Source organism: Rosa rugosa, chromosome 3 (genome assembly GCF_958449725.1).
Source record: "Rosa rugosa chromosome 3, drRosRugo1.1, whole genome shotgun sequence".
NCBI classification, from domain to species: Eukaryota; Viridiplantae; Streptophyta; class Magnoliopsida; order Rosales; family Rosaceae; genus Rosa; species Rosa rugosa.
This window is the reverse complement of record NC_084822.1, coordinates 4,551,523-4,569,533: the sequence shown is the minus strand read 5'-3', so window position 1 is coordinate 4,569,533 and position 18,011 is coordinate 4,551,523. Positions and strand designations below refer to the sequence as shown.

The 18,011-nt window shown below is 37.4% G+C and overlaps 3 protein-coding genes across 5 annotated transcripts; 1 reads left to right on the top strand and 2 right to left on the bottom strand.

Moving 5' to 3' along the window:
- Positions 1–2,319: 2,319 nt before the first annotated feature.
- Positions 2,320–5,965, bottom strand: LOC133738069 (pyruvate kinase isozyme A, chloroplastic-like). Its single transcript, XM_062165507.1, has 7 exons — positions 5,158–5,965; positions 4,755–4,842; positions 4,472–4,662; positions 4,226–4,344; positions 3,771–4,014; positions 3,449–3,683; positions 2,320–2,847 (listed from the first exon to the last, which is right to left on the bottom strand). The coding sequence occupies exons 1-7, from the start codon at positions 5,692–5,694 to the stop codon at positions 2,519–2,521; spliced, it is 1,743 nt and encodes a 580-aa protein (XP_062021491.1). The 5' UTR covers positions 5,695–5,965; the 3' UTR covers positions 2,320–2,518.
- Positions 5,966–6,634: 669 nt separating this feature from the next.
- Positions 6,635–7,438, bottom strand: LOC133737053 (uncharacterized). The gene has a single exon (XM_062164684.1). The coding sequence runs from the start codon at positions 7,436–7,438 to the stop codon at positions 6,635–6,637; it is 804 nt and encodes a 267-aa protein (XP_062020668.1).
- A 4,096-nt stretch (positions 7,439–11,534) lies between these two features.
- Positions 11,535–16,633, top strand: LOC133738070 (inositol-tetrakisphosphate 1-kinase 4-like). 3 transcript variants are annotated; one of them, XM_062165508.1, is made up of 10 exons: positions 11,535–11,955; positions 12,963–13,044; positions 13,294–13,326; positions 14,365–14,485; positions 14,634–14,726; positions 15,038–15,157; positions 15,248–15,424; positions 15,503–15,558; positions 15,635–15,719; positions 16,305–16,633. In XM_062165508.1, exons 1-10 carry the CDS (start codon positions 11,795–11,797, stop codon positions 16,394–16,396), a joined length of 1,020 nt encoding a protein of 339 aa, XP_062021492.1. In that variant the 5' UTR covers positions 11,535–11,794; the 3' UTR covers positions 16,397–16,633. The 3 variants fall into 3 exon arrangements, with proteins under 3 accessions (XP_062021492.1, XP_062021494.1, XP_062021493.1); XM_062165509.1 differs by lacking the exon at positions 12,963–13,044 and having other exon boundaries at positions 11,831–11,955; XM_062165510.1 differs by lacking the exons at positions 12,963–13,044; positions 13,294–13,326 and having other exon boundaries at positions 11,823–11,955.
- The last annotated feature ends 1,378 nt before the right edge of the window (positions 16,634–18,011 follow it).

Genomic DNA, 18,011 nt, shown 5'->3' with positions numbered 1-18,011 from the left:
TAATTTAGAGGAATTGAATAAGTGGGTTTCATCTTGTGTAATCACCATTGTCATCGATCGCCTTCTAGGTGTTAATTTGAGACATTATTTTTTTTTTGACTTTGTCAAGGGGAACCCAAAGGCTTCCTAGGCCCAAGATAAATCCCTTCGGCGCATGTGAAATGCTCCAACTGTGCATTGCAGCACAGTGCTTGCCCACTTTGACAGCTTCGGGGTTCGAACCTAGGTTGGGGAGCACACCCAACTAGGCAAGAACCACTAGGCCACTTGCAGTGGTTAATTTGAGACATTATAAGTTGGCTTATTCGTATTAGCTTTTGAACATTTGGGTTCCAACAATTGTCTCACAAAGTATCCGAGCATTTCTTAGCACGTTTTATCTCTCCATGTGCAGAATTATGCTACAAGTATGCGTATTTTTCGGGATCCAATTATGGTCATTATGAGGGAAATGGATGGGTGGAAATGGGAGGGGGAATGAGACTAGGCGGTATTTGCTATCTTAGTTTGGACTTGAATTCAATCGAGTAACAAAAGTAAGCTTGATTAACCTGTCATGCACTCATGCTCATACAATGTAAGAAGTGGAATCGTCTTTTCTAGATATACAATTCAGAGTATTGGCTTAGTAGTACTTTTTGTGGACAAACCACTGAGGTTGTCAATCTGCTCAACTCCTCCCACGATCGGTGGAAGCAAAGGCTAGCGGCTGGTCATGGAACCCAAGGGCTCAGCGCAAAAGAGTCCACAACCAAAAGTCCAGAGCAAGGTACGTTATAAACCCGAAAACAGTCTGGAAGAAGTTGGGCTTTTTCTTGTCAAGCTCATCAGGATTTGTGAAGTGCTGGTGATCATCATGATGAGTACACTTATCAGTAAGGAAGAACTGCTGGCGGTCAAGGTCTGGAGAGTTTACATTTCTAAACTGGCCGGGTTGGTTCATGTTGACGACCTGAGAGGTAGAAGGAAATGGAATACATAGATTATTTCAAAGTAACTGAGATGGAGGGGGAATGAAAGAAATGGTTGAACTTTTCTCTCTGCATCTGGACTAAAATGTAATGGAGTAACAAAACTAATCTTCAATGACTCGTCACGCAAGCCACTTCTGTAAAAAAGAAAAAAGAAAAATAGGAACCTAAATGAGGATTGTCTTTTACCAGATACACCGTTCAAACATTAGTTCAACAATGGTAACTAGATGTGTGCTTCTATGGACTCACAACAGAGGTTGTCTGCATTACTCGAAGGCTAGCCATGGATACCAGCCTTTTCTTCTCACACTTACCCAACTGCCTATCAGTCTGTCAGGAGCTGATCATCAGCACACTTATCACTAAGAAGGGACTGCACAGTGATGTGGGAGTCAAGCAGGATCGGAGCGGTTTTATGTCTAATCTGGCAAGATTGGTTCATGCTGATGACCTGAGAGGTAAAAGGACCATGGCATCCATATATGACTTTAAAGTAACTGAGATTCATGTCATGCAGCATCATGGTTATGCCGTTATGGTCATGGCCTTAGGTGTTGGCTTGATATACATGATTGAGTACTGCTTAAAGTTTTGGGATCCAGTTGTGTCATATATGGCATAAGAGTCTGTACAGAAGAATCTGGGCTCAAAATCTCCCTTGGGAGGGCTAGTGAGAGTAGTGATCTTTACTTTGATCTAAAACACAATCGAGTAAACAAATTATAAACTTGATAATTACGTGACAACTTATATAGGAAAAAAAAAAAAAACAGAAGATTAGATTTGCCTTAACTAAATCAGGATTGAAAGGTTCCAAACGCAACGTAGGATTTGTTTAAGGCTAGCCCCAGGTTGCAAGAACATTGAAAATTTGCCACGAAAGATCCAAAATCAACCACAAAAGGAATTCCCTTCACTCTTTAAGAACTTCTCAAACTCCTTACCAGATCGCCTATGAATCTTTGTGAAAATCTGATCATAATTACCGGGACACTTATCCACAAGGTGGGGAGTGCAGGGAGGTGTGACAGTCAATGGCAGAAGCATTTCTATTCCTAATCTGGCCAGGTTGGTTCATGTTGACAAGCTCAGAGGCAAAAGACAAAGAGCATTTCTATTATCTGAACCACTGAGTTTTAATTGAATGAAGCCCCATGGCCATGGTGGATTTGTCTCCACTTTAGGGATATTAGTTTGAAATCAATCTAAAATGATATCCGATTCTTTACAGATCGAAGGACCTAGGCTTAAAACCTCCAACCCCAATTCCCACATTTTTGCTTTTACATGAGAATGGGGAGCATGGGACTACAGGGTATGAAGTTAGGAACAGAGGAGAGGGGAGTGAAACTGAAGGTGAAATTTTCCTTTCCACAATTTGAACTCAAATTCAATGGAGTATCAAAAATAAACTTGACTAAGCGGTCATCATGTTAGATGACCGCATCTGTAAATATAACCAGCAAAATTACCTTTGCTGGTACTAGTAGACATTATATTTGTTATACATTACCTTGAGAAAAGAAATAATTAAGAAGTTCCTCCTACGCAATGGTCTTCACCTGGATTGATTGGAATGCCATCAGGGTAGAGCGAGTTGGTGTGACATCTGAGACCACCAAAACTGTGTCTCCATCTTTCACCAAACCCTTTGATTTTATGAGTTTGATGGTGCTTGAGATGTTAGACTCCATGTCATCTGTTAGATCAACAAGAAGTGGAGTGACTCCCCACTGCAAATTCAGAGCCATTCTGGTACTCTCATCATTTGTGAAAGCAAATATGGGAGGGTTTGGTCTGTTGCGTGACAGGAGTGATGCCATGTGTCCATGCTTGGTGTATACGAAGATTGCATCCACAGCGAGATTGTTAGCTGCACATAGAGAAAAAGTTGATTAGTCGCAATTGATGTGCATAATGTTATACAGAGGTTAGGAGTAATGCTAGCACCACATTTTACATATGAATTACAGTTATTATAGTAGGACTCACAGACTTCAGGGCAAAGAAGTGGTTAGCAATAGCAATATGGTCAAACGAGTTCTGTCTGGAAATTAGAGCCATCTTTGGAGGGCTTCTGTAAGAACCACTTTTGCTATGTAACGCCTATATTAAAAACAATTTTGTTCTTTCTTTTTTTTCTGGTCTGACAGTAACACTTTTGTTCAAAGCACATAAGTATCTTTTATTGAAAATCAGTTTCATGTTAAATGTACTTGAAAATGCTTGTTCAAGAAGCATAAAAGTTCTATAACCCAAATAACACTTTCAAAAATTTCTGCAAAACGATACTCGAGCACTTTTTTCTATCAAATATATGTTTCAGAAATTCTCCTAAGAAACCTAGCAGATTTTAATATGGTTTTTATGTGTAAGATTTTAAGAAGGTAATCAAACATAAAGTTACTACACCAAAATTACTTATGCTGTGGTAGAATGGAGTCAATTATAAAAGAGGAATGGAAGAAAAGTACCCATTCCGACAGCAGAATTGCATATCTGCTCAGCAATGCGATCAGGCAATGAGACTCCTAGTTGCCGTAGATGCAGAAGATCTTGGCGGTTTTCTACACGACTCCATGCCTCCATTCTACTGCTGGTCATTTGAAGGACAGATAGAGCCTTCTGCCCATATAATCCAATGGCTGATTCCCCAGCTAGCATCAACGCATCTGCATACTGTCGAACAGCTTCAGAGACATCTGCAACCTTTAGAGAAAGTAGTTATTATAGAGGAAATTTATTTGCTTGATCTTCCTCTGTTATCAGTATCATTAGTACAATTAAGAGTAGTACCTCAGCGCGTGTTGGGGTTGGGTATTCAATCATGGATTCAAGTAGTTGAGAAGCTACAATTACTGGCTTGTTTAGCTGCCTACACACTTGAGTTATTTCCTCTTGGACTGTTGGAATCTGCTCGAGTGGGATTTCAACTCCAAGATCAACCCGAGCAATCATGACTCCATCAGAAGCTTCAATGATTTCTTCCAGCTTCTGAAGAGCTTCCAAGCTCTCAATTTTTGCCAAAACTCTAACGGATCTGCAAACAAACACCTTGATATCATGCTTGGAGTCTCAAAAGAGAGTTGAAAAAATCAATTTTATACTTATGTGGCTCCTACAAAAAGGGTAAGTATTTGATTGTGGTAGAGAAAGTGGCTCAAATCACATTATGCAGAAGAATATAGCATCACTACAAACTATCTCTTTATATAAAAGCCAATGTAAACTGCAGCTGTCTGCTTGCTTACTTGAGTGATTTGATAGTGAGGTAATCTTTCAAATGCCTGACAGATTCAGCATCATTTACGAAGGACATGGCGATGAAATCAATACCTTCAGAAATTCCAAATTCGATGTCAGACCAATCCTGTATACCAGAAAAAATGAACATGAGCACAAAATCTGCAACAGACAATGTTTGTAATTTAGACCAAGGACTCATTCACTAAGAGGCCACATAGTTGGATTTAAAAAAGATTCATATAGAGATTGACCTTTGTTGACAGAGTAGGAAGCTCATAGTTCCTCTCCACAAGTTTCCCATCTCTCCAAAAGCTGAACTTTGCACAAGGCAGGAACAAACCGGAGTCTATGCACTTACAACGTAGCTCACTTCCAAGCCTTTCAATGACTTCAAAGCGTGCCATTCCACCATCAATAACAAGTTCATCACCCACTTTAATACCTGCCAATATTTAATCACTTGAAAGCATCAATACAAAATGCCTCATCCACTATAAGAACTGCCACTAATGCAATTTGAAATTGTGTCACTACCTTCAGAAAAACCTTCGTAGTTTGCTTGAACTGTGAATGGAACAGAACCCTCAAATTTTTCAGGGGTGAATAGCCAGATTGAATCCTCCTGATAATCCAAGAAAATATTAATCAATCATATCCCTTCTAATACCAATAACTACTAGTTCTACCCTTTAATCCAACATAAAAACACCCTTGAACCTTTTTCTGAATCAAGGTTGTGTCTTTTAGCCACTTATAAACATAACCTCTTCTCAAGAATGTGAATTTTGGCCACCTCTTATCAAGAATGTGACTTTCATATCGGATTATCTCAGTTCAAAACCATTACAAAAACTTATGCAGAAGAATAAACAAATTTTTTTAACTTTGAAATCATATCCTATCCTAATAACTAGCTAGTGGGGTTTAGAAATGTTACCTGAACTTTGAGAGAGGTCGGCTCTCCATGATCAACAACATGAATCTGACTCCCTTCAGTATCAATCATAATCGAAACAGAATACCCCTTTTCCTCATTCAACTTCTTAATCTTCCGAATCACATCCCGGTGCCACTCCCTAGTGTTGTGACACATATTGAGCCTTGCCACATTCATCCCACCCAACACCAATTTCTCCAAATCCTCCAAAGAATCACACGCCGGACCGATCGTGCACACAAGCTTGGTCTTCCTCAACCCCAAGAAACCCTTCTCCCTCAGCTCCCTCTCTGACACCACATCAAGCTCCAAAGCCCTCCCTAAACCCTTGAGATCAGTCATAGTCTCTGACCCCTCCAAACCCACTTGTACTGCCTCAACTTTAGTCCCAACTTTAGCCTTGAGTTTCTTCCCAACACAAGCAACCCCATGTTGCAAAACTGGTAATCCAAAAACCCTCTTCTCCAAATTCAAACCCGGGCTCTTGGCTTTGATCTGAAAACACGTACGAATCGAATGGCTAGATGAGACAGCCATGGATTTAAACTAAACGAAAAGAATACCGAGATGAAGTTCTTGGTGAATAAGAGTATGAAATACCAAAATGGGGGATGAAAACGAGGGGAGTTTGACGTTGAATCCTGTGGTTTTTTGGGTTGGAAACTCCGCCAAAGGTTTGGTTTTGGAATTAAATAATGGAGTTTACGAGAAGAAGAAGAAACAGTTGGCTTGAAGGCGTGACGAATATTCTAAAAGAAGAAGAAGACTACCTACATATGGGGACCAATAAGAAAGAAAGAGAAATAAAGAGGTTGAAGAAGTAGTTGCAGGGTTTTAGATTTGGAACATTAACTATTTCGAACAGTGAAGGCTAACGAAAAAGGGCGGCAGTCAAAGTGTAATAGTAGTCTAGGTACTACGAGAGAACTAGCTCCGAACTTAACGGTCAACTAACCTTCCCGGCGAGCTAGGGTTTTGGCTGTTTTACAGAAGGCGCACGTGAGTTTTCACCAGCAGGCTGTTTGGTCACAAGGTCACGTGGTCCCAAAACCAACCACAATCAGTGATATCATAGGCCAGTTTGCCTTTTGGTGCTTTTTCTGGATTTGGAGATCTGAATTGATTTCTTTGTCGGATTCGAAAAAGCTTTCGATGTTATGTTATCAGTTTCTGTGGGTTAGGCAGATTTTTGCTACCTGTTAGCATCCTTCTTGATTTGACGGACATTTAGGACACTAACAGCATCTTTAACAATGCTAGTTATTTTTGAGTTAAATTTTAGCTAAAGTAGCTAAAAAGTCATTTTGGCTAGCCATTTTAGAAATACATCTGCATCAGTGCTCTCTATTCTTTTTTTTTTGATCAGTTAAAAACTTTCATTGATAACAAATGGAATACAACCTTCGGGGTTAAGGTGGCCTCGCTAAAAACCCTGCATGATCAGAGCAAGTAAAAAAGAGCACCACCCCCCATATCATCAATTTCTACATTCATCTAAAATGATATCAGTAAGCCAAGGTGGCCCTGCTTCCTGCCAGAGTCTATCTTTGTCAGCTATCAAGGCATGCTTTGCCATCTTGTGTGCAGCAATATTGCCTTCTCTATTGACTTTCTTCCACAGGACTGATTTGAAAGTTGAAGCCAAGCACTTAATATCATCCAAGACTCCACCCTCCACACTAAGATCAAGCTCTGTCTTATTCAACGCATCAATTACTATGGTGGAATCACTCTCCACTACTAATTTCTGAAAACCAGCTTCTCTACACAAAAGTAGTCCATGATAGACAGCAAGAGCTTCAATAGCAACAATAGATGGGTTTCCTGGCAGTACCTTGTGCCCTGCACACTTCAATTTCCCCTCACCATCTCGTACAACCATGCCTAGACCAGCCTTCTTCTTTTTATAATCTATTGCTGCATCAGTATTTAACTTCAGATTTGGTGCAGTAGGTGGCCTCCACTTGACTTGCACTCTCTTTTGTGTTGCATCATTAGTCACGGTCTCATTACTCCTTTGTGCATCTTGGAAGGTGTTTAACCACTCATTCGCACTCCATACAATATGCTTACTCTCCTCCACAACTCCTTCGTGCTTAAATCTGTTCCTGCTCTTCCAAAGTAACCAACAGATAACACTGAACAATTCAACCTCCTCGTTGGAGGAAGTTTTAACCACATGCGCAAGCAAGTCAATGAAACTAGGTTCTCTCCATTGTTTATAAACTCCATTTAAGAATGAGAATTTCCAAACCTTCTTAGACCAAGGACAGCTCCACATACAGTGCTCTCTATTCTACTAGTTTTGAATTTATATTATTTTTAAATGAAGATTAAATAGTTTAAATATATTTATATGTTATATAAAATAACTCAATAGGAATGTTTTAAATTATAGAGAGCCTCATCTCGCTCTTTATATTTAGGAGCGAGATAGCTAAAAGTTATAATAGAGAGCAGGAGTCTGGTGCAGTAGCTAAAATATATAAAAAGCTAAACATGCTCTCCAAAATAGCTAAGGAGCAAAAATAAAGAGTCTGTTAAAGATGCTCTAATGTCAAAAAAGAACTGTACAAGTTAACAAAAACACTGATTAAATGAAGAAAGGGCTCCGGTGTATTGAGAGGACCTCGCCGTTTAAGAAGTAACCATAGAAACGGTGGAAGGATTATATAGCAAAAGCCATTGGAATTTTTATTTTATACATTGGAAGAATCCGTTTTGTTATTAATAGACTAGGACACATGAAGGGAATAACTGAAAGAAAGGAAATCAATTAATTGTTCATCAAAGTTTCATTTATTCAATGACCAGAATTAAACGAGGGTGTATAGCTCGAAGACGTAGAACTATAAGTGATGTGCAAAAGATACTTCTATCATTCGATGCTTATTGGTCTCTGATCATTCACACTGAACTTGTGACTTAATATGATTTTAGGAAAATTCTACAAAATGTTAACGTATGACATGCATACAATTGCCTTAAAAGTGGTAATTTGAGTCCTCAAAATAGTAATATTAGTCTTCAAAGTTGTAACATGAGTCCTTAAAGTGGTAAATTTTCTTAGTTACCACAAGAGTCCTCAAAATAGTAATATTAGTATTCAAAGTGGTAACATGAGTCCTTAAAGTGGTAAATTTTCTTAGTTTACCATATGAGTCCTCAAAATAGTAATATTAGTCCTCAAAGTGGTAACATGAGTCCTTAAAGTGGTAAAAATAGTTGATGTATGAGAAATGTTAACATACCATAGCTTTACCCTATGATTTTAATCAAATTACACCCTCCTCCATTTTTCTCTCAACATGGAGACTCAAAAAATTTCTATTATATTCTTAATTCATTGTTTTTTTTTTATTAGATTCGTATGAACTCATCCAAGTAAAAAGGGTTACTAGCAAAAAAAAAACAGCACATGCCACTTGGTGTGGGATTTATGCCTATTCTTCTTTGTATATTTTTACCGTCAAAGACCAACATATCCCTGCTATCACAATTATCATGTGAAATCAATCAGCAACGTTGTTATTGCAACTATTACTCAGTTGTGTCGGTGCCTTATTTAAGTGGAATAGTGTTGCACTCATGTCACGTCTCATTCTCTCATGTTGGGTCACTGTCGTTGTTGGCTTATTGGTGAACCCTTTACGGCAACCCTTTGGCCTTTGCCACATAATAATGTGTCCCAGTAGACATGAAGTTGAAACATGTCTAGCACATGAACTTTGTGGGCTACAGTATCTTACACGCGAGGGCGCAGTGGTGGAGTCCAGTGTTTAGACTTTAGAATAGATGCATGATAAACAAGTTCATATTACGGCAAAACACTAAAAAAATCATCGAACCAATATTAATTTTTATTTGGGAACAAAAGCGAATAAAATGAACATGAAATTGAAACATGTTTGGCACAAGAACTTGTGTGCTGCAATATGTGACATGCGAGGGTGCAATGGTGGAACTAAAAATTAATGAAAATAGAAAATAGAAAATAGATGTACGTGTAGTAGCGACTAAAGAATAACTCACATTATAGTTAACATTAAAAACTCATTGAACTGATAATATTTTTCTTATGGTAGAAAAAACAAACAAAAGAAATCACATGCAATGCCCAGTACCATTTGGTCTAGTGGCATAAGTCTCCATTTTGTAAGTGAGAGGTTGTGAGTTCGACTCACAAAAGACTAATTGTTGATATGATTAAAAAAAAAAAAATCACATGCAATACATCTAATGCTTCATAGCCTCATAAGTCATAAGACATAAGTCATGACCCCTTCTTCTAAGAGGTATTTCGTCAAACAAGTTAGCTGGGCATAAGATGAACTAATATTACTGTAGTTAGGAAGGAAAAAAAAAAAAAAACTTGAAGCATATTCTCTGCCTTTTTTGCTAAGAGTATATTCTCGATTATATGGAATCAACGTCTTTTGTATCATCCAAGGAACAGCAGGCCAATTATGTAGGTTTACTCAATTCTGGCTTTTTCTCATCAATTAGTGCTCATATTAATTGAAGAGATTAATATGGGAACCAACTGTGAGAAAATAAGAGATTTAATGGGATCCTTATTTTAAAAAAAAAAAAAAAAAAAAAAAGAGAGAGAGATTTAATGGGACCCTGTAATACTTTGTTTCTGTTTTTTATATATATGTTGGTATTCTAAGAAAATTTCCTTGTGTTATGTGTGTTGGGTTGAATGTGAGATGGCTCAGAATCTTCATTGGTGCTGGCCATTATAAAATCTAACATGTTTATCGTATTTATAACTAGGACAAGATCATAAAGTTGGGATTTAAATATGATCATTATCCACTTGCAACTTGCTAAGATGCTAGTATATTTATGCTAAGCAGCCAAAAGTTTCTATACCTTTAAAAACAAATTAAGCATAAGCATTACAAAATTTTTATTTGGAATTGGGGAAGGTAGTTTTTCTGATGAAAAGAGTAGTTTACAAAAACCGTGAAACAATTGAGTTAAAAGTTAAAACAGTTCATATCATTAACAAACTCAAGAAGATGAGGAGAATATTGGTATTCGACATAAAAGATTATTAGCTAAGCTTGAGAAGAAAATTACTCTTATCTAAATTAGTTTAAATGAGCTCGTCTAATGTGCATCATAACATTGAGGATGATGAAATTTTATGCAACAAACTGAAGCTCTTATATATCTAAAAGTAGAGGCATGCTCACTTAAGGGACATTTTTTAAGGGATTGTGAGAGACAAGTGAATCTGATGACTGAAAATAAATGTAAAGCTTTAAGTTGTTATAATTTCAGTTTTTTAATTTAATACAAGTTGTTGAGATGCATTTGTCCCTCACATTCTCTTAAAACTGTTCCTTAAGTAAGCGAGCTTGTCGAAAAGTGATAGTTGAAGTTATGGATGTTCTACAACTTATTTACGTACCATAAAGGTTTTATTCTAAAAAAAAGAAAAGCATATATAGTCAATGAGTTTTACATTGTGTCGACATCTTCATTCATTTAGTCCCTCGCCAATAATAAGTATCTAAAAATTTATTTCGATTGTGAACTAAAATAATTCAAAAATACAAAAGCGGCAAAATTGAGAAACAAAATACAGAGAATCATATCTAGATTCAGTATAACCGTTAAATTATTGTCACATCGTGCATTAATCAAATATAGATTGTCTTTTAGTTTACACTTGCATGATCATAATATTCAATTTCTTTCTCAAAGCAATAAAAATTAACTTTTTACTAAAATGCGAGATATGGGTTTTCTTAGATGATCTATCTGCTGTAACTAGAGCTAGGAGGACTGGGTTTTGTTCCAGTTCTTAGTTTCTTTTGTTGTTTTGTTTGGGTCTTTTAGGCCCCGCTTGTAACAAAAAAAAAAAAAAAATATGCGAGATATGAAATTTAAAATCAAAACCGTTATTTGTTAGACACGTTAGTTCACCGAGCTTAATCAACTTGCGAGAGCTAATAACTCAAAAATGGCGACAAGTCCCAATTGGGGAAACCTAATTTTAATTCATAGATAAATAATTTTTTTCAATTAACTTCATGAGACAATGATCATTTGGGTTGGGAAATCGGAAATGTAACATTTTCTACTTAAACGACAAAAATTAAGAGAATACTTCACTCTTATCTTATCTGATCATCATTATATAGAATAGTTTTTAATATTTAAACATAGACACAGTCCTCCCTCTCCTCCTCTACAAACTGAATATTCCCTCCAAAATCCAATCCCCTCCTCCATATCCTCCATTTACACATCCATTCCCACTCTCACACGCGCTGCGTGTCCCATCTCAGCCGTCCATCCTCCACTCCCTTACACCTGGGTCCATCTGATTCTTCCCCTAACGTATCTATATATAGTAGAAGCACATACAGACGAGTCCAGTACAAAACATACAGAAACCCAAAGCTTCCTTCTTGACAGAGACACAGACCCAATTGGGTTGCAATTTCATAATCCATCCCAGAAGGAAATGAAAACCCTCTTCGTTAATCTGCAATTCCATCTCTGATTGGTGATTTGAATCTCTTGGGTTTGCTAAAGTTTCGATCTTTGTCGAAAAAAGACTGGGAATTTGGAGCGCGGGGGAATCGATTTAGGAGTTAGGGTTTTTGCGAATTGAGAAATGAAGGTGAACGGAGATGAAGGTGAGGACAAGCTCACCAAGGAAATTGAACAAGTTGAAGAATCGGGTTCGGTTGTTCCAACCAAGCTCGTAGTTGGGTACGCCTTAACTTCAAAGAAGAAGAAGAGCTTCATGCAGCCTAAACTTGTTGGATTGGCTCGGTAAAATACCCAACTATCTTTTTCTTGTTAACTAGAAGAACAAACATATATTTTGTATCTATGTGAGTTTTTGTTTTGTGGTTTCCTTTTTTGGGTGTCCAAAGGTTTAGTCTTGTTTTCTAGTTTCAGTCTGTGATAATGCATCTCTGGTTTATTAGAGAACAGTGAAAGTTGGGGGAAAAGGTGAGTTTTGGGGAGGGGGGGATATAGATGTTTTTGTCCATGTCGTTTAGATTTGGCGATATTGATGAGCAGCAAGTGAGTCTCTTGGCTTAGAATACAGGCTTCATCTAGTGGTATCTGGAACCTTGGCAGTTGGTTTGTTTCACTCGGGACAAGTTGAAATGGGAATATTCCACCATATATACCATTTGGAATAGTCCATAGTGAGGAACCTAAAGTCAATTCTTGGTGCTTGCTTATGTTGTTGATGGCCTTTTAAAAACGCAAAAAAATTCGCCACTTCTGTCTTACTGATAATTTTTTTACATTCTTGTCCTTCAAGTATTATGTAATTGCATTGGTGATTTTTGGATACTTGGAGCTTAACTAATGCCACAAACTTTTAGGCGCGTTTACATTTCTTGCTCCCTGCACATGTTAAACAGATATTTTGCAGATTGTTAATTAGCTAACAAAGTTGTAGTATAATCATTTGCCTTCTGTGTTGTAATGAAACTCTTAACGAGTCAGCACCCATAAGGTTGACTTGATATATATAACTTTATGCAGACTGCGCCAATTCTGTTTCCTTCCAATGACTTGATAATTCATTTTAAAAAGCTCACGCTTTTGCTTGCAAGTTTTGCATCATAATTAAATGGAATTTCTCACTGGCTCCTGTCCTTTTAATCATTTATTGGCTTTGCTGGTTTTGGTCAATTATTTTGACATCAGTAAAGAAACCAAGATATACGTACTCAAGTTTCGTATGAAGGGTGATTGATGCTCATAACCTCTGTTACTCAAGTTTAACACTGAGTATCAATTTTCTATCTGGGGTGCAGGAATAAGGGTATATCCTTCATTGCAATTGATCCAAATCGGACACTTTCAGATCAAGGTCCGTTTGATGTTGTTTTGCATAAGGTGAGTACCCTCATATATTCCTTTAGACCCCATCATTTTCACTTTTGAGAGTTCTTTGTGTCCTTAAAGCTTCTGTTTCTATTTTAAAAGCTTCTTGGGGTTGTATGATTTGGACTGGTGATCAGGCCATTTTTATTTTATTTTTTAACTTTCGGTTTTTTATTTATTAACTGAAAAATAAAAGACAAAGGCTCCAATTTATGTTTTTGTTCTGCATTGTGTATGTCTGACAAACTTTTTTCCTTCCAGTTGCCAGGAAGAGAGTGGTGCGAGGTTATAGAGGTTTGTTCATCTAAATTTCTTCCTTATCCTCCTTTTCCTCTTGTCTTGCATTGAAAATTAACTTTTGGTGCTACATATTCTTTCTGTACAACTGATGGTATGAAAGGGTGCTTTATATAGTGCTGGATATGAATGGTGGTAGTCAGTTAAAAGCCATATATCCTAAGTTCCTAACCCATAAAACTATTTTCGTCTGCCATAATTTACAGAGTTCTTTCTCTCCTTGTTATGAATCTTGATCAGATAGTTGAAATCAGTTCCCCAGGAATTTAAGCAAGTGAGGATTTTATGTCTGTAATCCATCTAGAGATTACTTATTTAGGTGTTGGTGAGCTTGGTTGCAAATATTTTTGGTATTTTCTTTCCACAGTTTGTTAGGATTCTAATTTGTCTTGGTCAGTACTTAGATGGTCTGTTTTTTTTTTGGTCTCGGTTTCATGAGGTTGTAATGAGGAGACAGTACTCTGTGTCATATAGGCTTTTTCTGTAGGAAGAGGCATGCAGGCCTGGAAGTAGAATAAAGAATAAGGATCTATCTTTACCTTTATGTGGAGACGAGTGCATCGTGTCTCAACTTTGATTGAACCATCCTTGGTTGCAGATTTCTAATTTTTTTAGTATAATTCTAATTCCTAAACTTTAAGGAATGGAAATTATCTCCACATTTTGATCAACTTTTGTGTCCTACGCACACACTGATGCTGCACTATTGACTACGTAAAAAGATGTTAAGAGTGCTGAGCATCAGATACCTAGATCCATTACTCATACAGTTGCAGATCCTCTACAGTCTACACTAACTCTAACGTACCAGTAACTTAGTTTTCTTTTGGTCTATCCTTGATGTATGAAGAGTTCCATTGCATCTTGGGATTTTCCCCATATATTACCAGAGTAATACTCCTTGAGAGCTTATTGGTCTGTCATTGGTGTTTAAATTATTTTGACATGGTTTCATGGTTTCATGATTTGCTAAAGTGCAATCAACTTTATAGTGCTTCATAATGATCCTAACTGTTTGAATCTTTTCTTTTGAAGGAATACAGGCAAAAACATCCGGAAGTAACTGTCCTCGATCCGCCAAATGCGGTACAACATCTTCACAATCGCCAGTCCATGCTTCAAGATGTGGCAGATCTAAACTTGTCTGACTCCCATGGTACATATTTCTCTAAATGACCATGTTTAAACTGTAGGAACTACCCTTTTAGTTCATTTTCTCTTCATTCTTTGTGCAAAACTGCAGATCTTATATAGGAGAAGTAATGGGTATAGTTTTTGACCAATTATCATATTGGTTTCTGCAGGAACGGTTTGTGTTCCAAAACAATTGACTATCACAAAAGATCCATCATCTATTCCTAATGAAGTAGCTAAAGCTGGGCTAAAATTGCCACTAGGTACATTTCTTTTTTCCTTTCTTTTGCTGTGTTTATGGATTATGCTTTCAGGTACAATCATTTAGCTTTTAGAGTCAAGATACTGTTTTCCCCTTTGAATGAAATGAACTTTTGTTTACTGCTACCATCTACGAACCCGACTGGTTGGCTTAGAGATCTTCTTGGGATACATGGCTAGTGCATGTCCTGGTACAAAGGTGTATAATCCATAGTGATGGGCCAGAGGCAGGTTTCTTTGAGCAATTTATTATGGGGATTTGAGTTCAGCTATTGCAATTTGATGAGTCCTAACTTGTTACTTTGTATCACAGTTGTTAAGCCACTATTGGTGGATGGTAGCGCCAAGTCACATGAACTGTTTCTTGCTTATGACCAATGCTCCCTCTCAGAACTTGAACCTCCCCTGGTCCTGCAGGAGTTTGTAAATCATGGTATTCTGTTGTAATTGATACATGAATGTTATTATTTTTATTCCAACTGCATTATAGTTCTAATAAAGAATACTGTTGCCTTCATTGTAGGTGGTGTCCTCTTTAAAATATATATTGTCGGGGAAGCCATAAAGGTTGTAAGGCGTTTCTCTCTCCCTAATATCAGTAAACGTGAACTAGAAAAACTTGCTGGTGTTTTCCGTTTCCCAAGGGTTTCATGTGCGGCAGCTTCAGCAGATGATGCAGACCTGGACCCTAGTATTGCTGGTAAGATCATATGAAAGCTTGTTCCTTGATTTCTTAACAAACTGGAGAAGCTTAAACTAAACGTAATTGTTGTGGCAGAACTACCTCAACGACCTTTGCTAGAGAGGCTTGCAAGGGAGCTCCGTCAACGATTGGTAACCTCTCTCTCCCTTCCCTTCCCATCAACCTGGTTTAGTGTTCTTTCTGACCATACTATGCTACTTTTTGTAGGGACTCCGGCTATTCAATGTAGATATGATCCGAGAGTACGGGACAAAGGATGTCTTTTATGTCATCGACATCAACTACTTTCCTGGCAAGTATAATTTGTTTGTTCTCTATGTGATCGCTGTTGATTTACATACATCTTTCGAAATTGAAATTAACTATAGGTGATCTTTCTCTTTATTTCCCTTTTTGAAATCCTGAGCCGATGTCAGGTAGTGGTGGATCATTGAAACTGTATATTATTGGTTTTGGTTGTTTGGTCTATATGTAGTTAGCGTCACTAGTACATGAATAGTTTTAGCAGAAAGGGAGAGTGTTTGGTCTAGATGTAGTTAGCATCACTAGTACATGAATAGTTTTATCAGAAAGGAAGAGTATATTTGGAATCAGTCCATACATCGCATAGATTGATGCGTTTCCTCTCTCAAATATCTTAGGGTATACATCTCATATTTCTATCATGAAGTACTGGTATGTTCCATTTTTGAAGCATTTAAATATTCTTTCAAGCTCTTCCAGGGTAACAGTTTAGGAGGCTCTTATAGGTTAAATTCTGAAGCATCAATAGACATGAAATTAAAACATTTTCTACCAGATTTATAACTAATGTATTGTGCGGCATTTGGAGTTTCCTCATTATATTCCCCTAATGCATTATTCATTTGCTTTTCAGGGTACGGGAAAATGCCCGAGTATGAACACATCTTCACAGATTTTCTACTAAGCCTTCCGCAGATCATGTACAAGAAGAGACCTGCTACTTAACCACCGCAAGTACCCAGAGCTGTAGGTCACGTAGAATGATGAACTGTCATATGTAGTTTTAACTAGTGTAAGATTACTGATAGGTTAGACTCTGGTGATTGCTCAAGTCACAAGCATGTACAGAATGTTCTTGCTATCTAAGGCCTATAAATCTCTTCTGTATGTGTACACGTGAACTTTCCATTTCAACAAATCATCACGTCCAATAAATCATTGACAAAATTTTCTCTTCTTGTATAGGTCAGCTTGGTGCACATGCCTTTTGTATCTTGTTATAAAGCAATTTCAATAAGCTTGTGAATAAGAGAAGCAGCTTTGCAACCACTCTTTTTTTAATTGACATTAAAGGTTACTGGGAAAAAAAAAAAAAAAAAAAAATATTGGGTCTAGAATATGTTTTTCGGGCACCACACCAATATCTCATAGAAATAATGAGAGAATTTAGCCATGGAATTATGTGAAGTGAGGTTGACGCGGGCAAGGCAGTGAGCCTAATGGTGGACATGTCAAGTGAGGCTAACTACGGGCAAGGCGAGGACTGTGAGGCTAACAATGTTCATGTTTAGTGAGGTTAATGGTGGACATGTCTAGAGTGGTTACAATGGGTATGTTTAATGAAGCTAACGATTTCCATTCGCACACCCATGCAAGCGAGGTGAACGGTGCCTCCTCAAGCCAGATTAAGTACACCGAAAGATGTCTTAACCTTTCCCAAACCAGTGGAAACCAACCCCAAAACTTTCTCCTTAAATGATAATATAAAAAAAAAGCTATGTCTCAAACCATGATTTCCCACTGTGGACTGTGTTTTTGCCAAAGTCGCATATTCTTATTTTCTCACATGTAAAGCGCAACTTTTAACCAATACTAGAATGGATGAAACTCAAAAATTTGTATCCGCTAAATAGCTAAACAACCTAAGCAATTCTCCCTCTCTAATCCCAAAACAATATCCAAATCCTGAATCCCATCAACCTTTGTATATTCAAACTTATCATGCTGGTGTAAATCTCTTCTTCATCTCTCCCGAATCTATCCTTAGTTTTCCATCATTCCCAACTCACCTCTTGTTTAAATCTCTTGTTCCATAGACCTCAACCAATATACCATTACTGACGGGATATCTTCTTCTTAAACTTATGCCTTTCTAGCTCCCACCACGCGAAACTTGTCAAGCCTTTACCAAAGTTGCACACCTAGTTTTACTGCCATCAACATGGAAAGAACTATTGGGAGTGACGCAAAATTTCTTTTGACTCATTGTCCTTTGAGGTTTGTTGGCCTAGTGTTCGCTAACTCAGACAAATGGGACAAGATTTTGGGCTCAACCATGATAATTCCACTACTGTACAACTCCAACCAAAGGTTTGACAAAATTTACCGTGCCATTATTTAACTAGAATTTATATATTCTTATAATTTTTCTAATTTCTCAATAAACTTTATATTTAAATTTCACCGTGTCATAATTTCACTATTGATAAAACATGACTTTATTTGTTCAAAGTGACGGCACTCAAAGGTATCAATTTTACCGGTATCAAAAGTGAGGGTCACTAATAGAAAATTGGGATATGAAAGTGATTTTGAACTCTTAAAAAATAAATAACTTGAA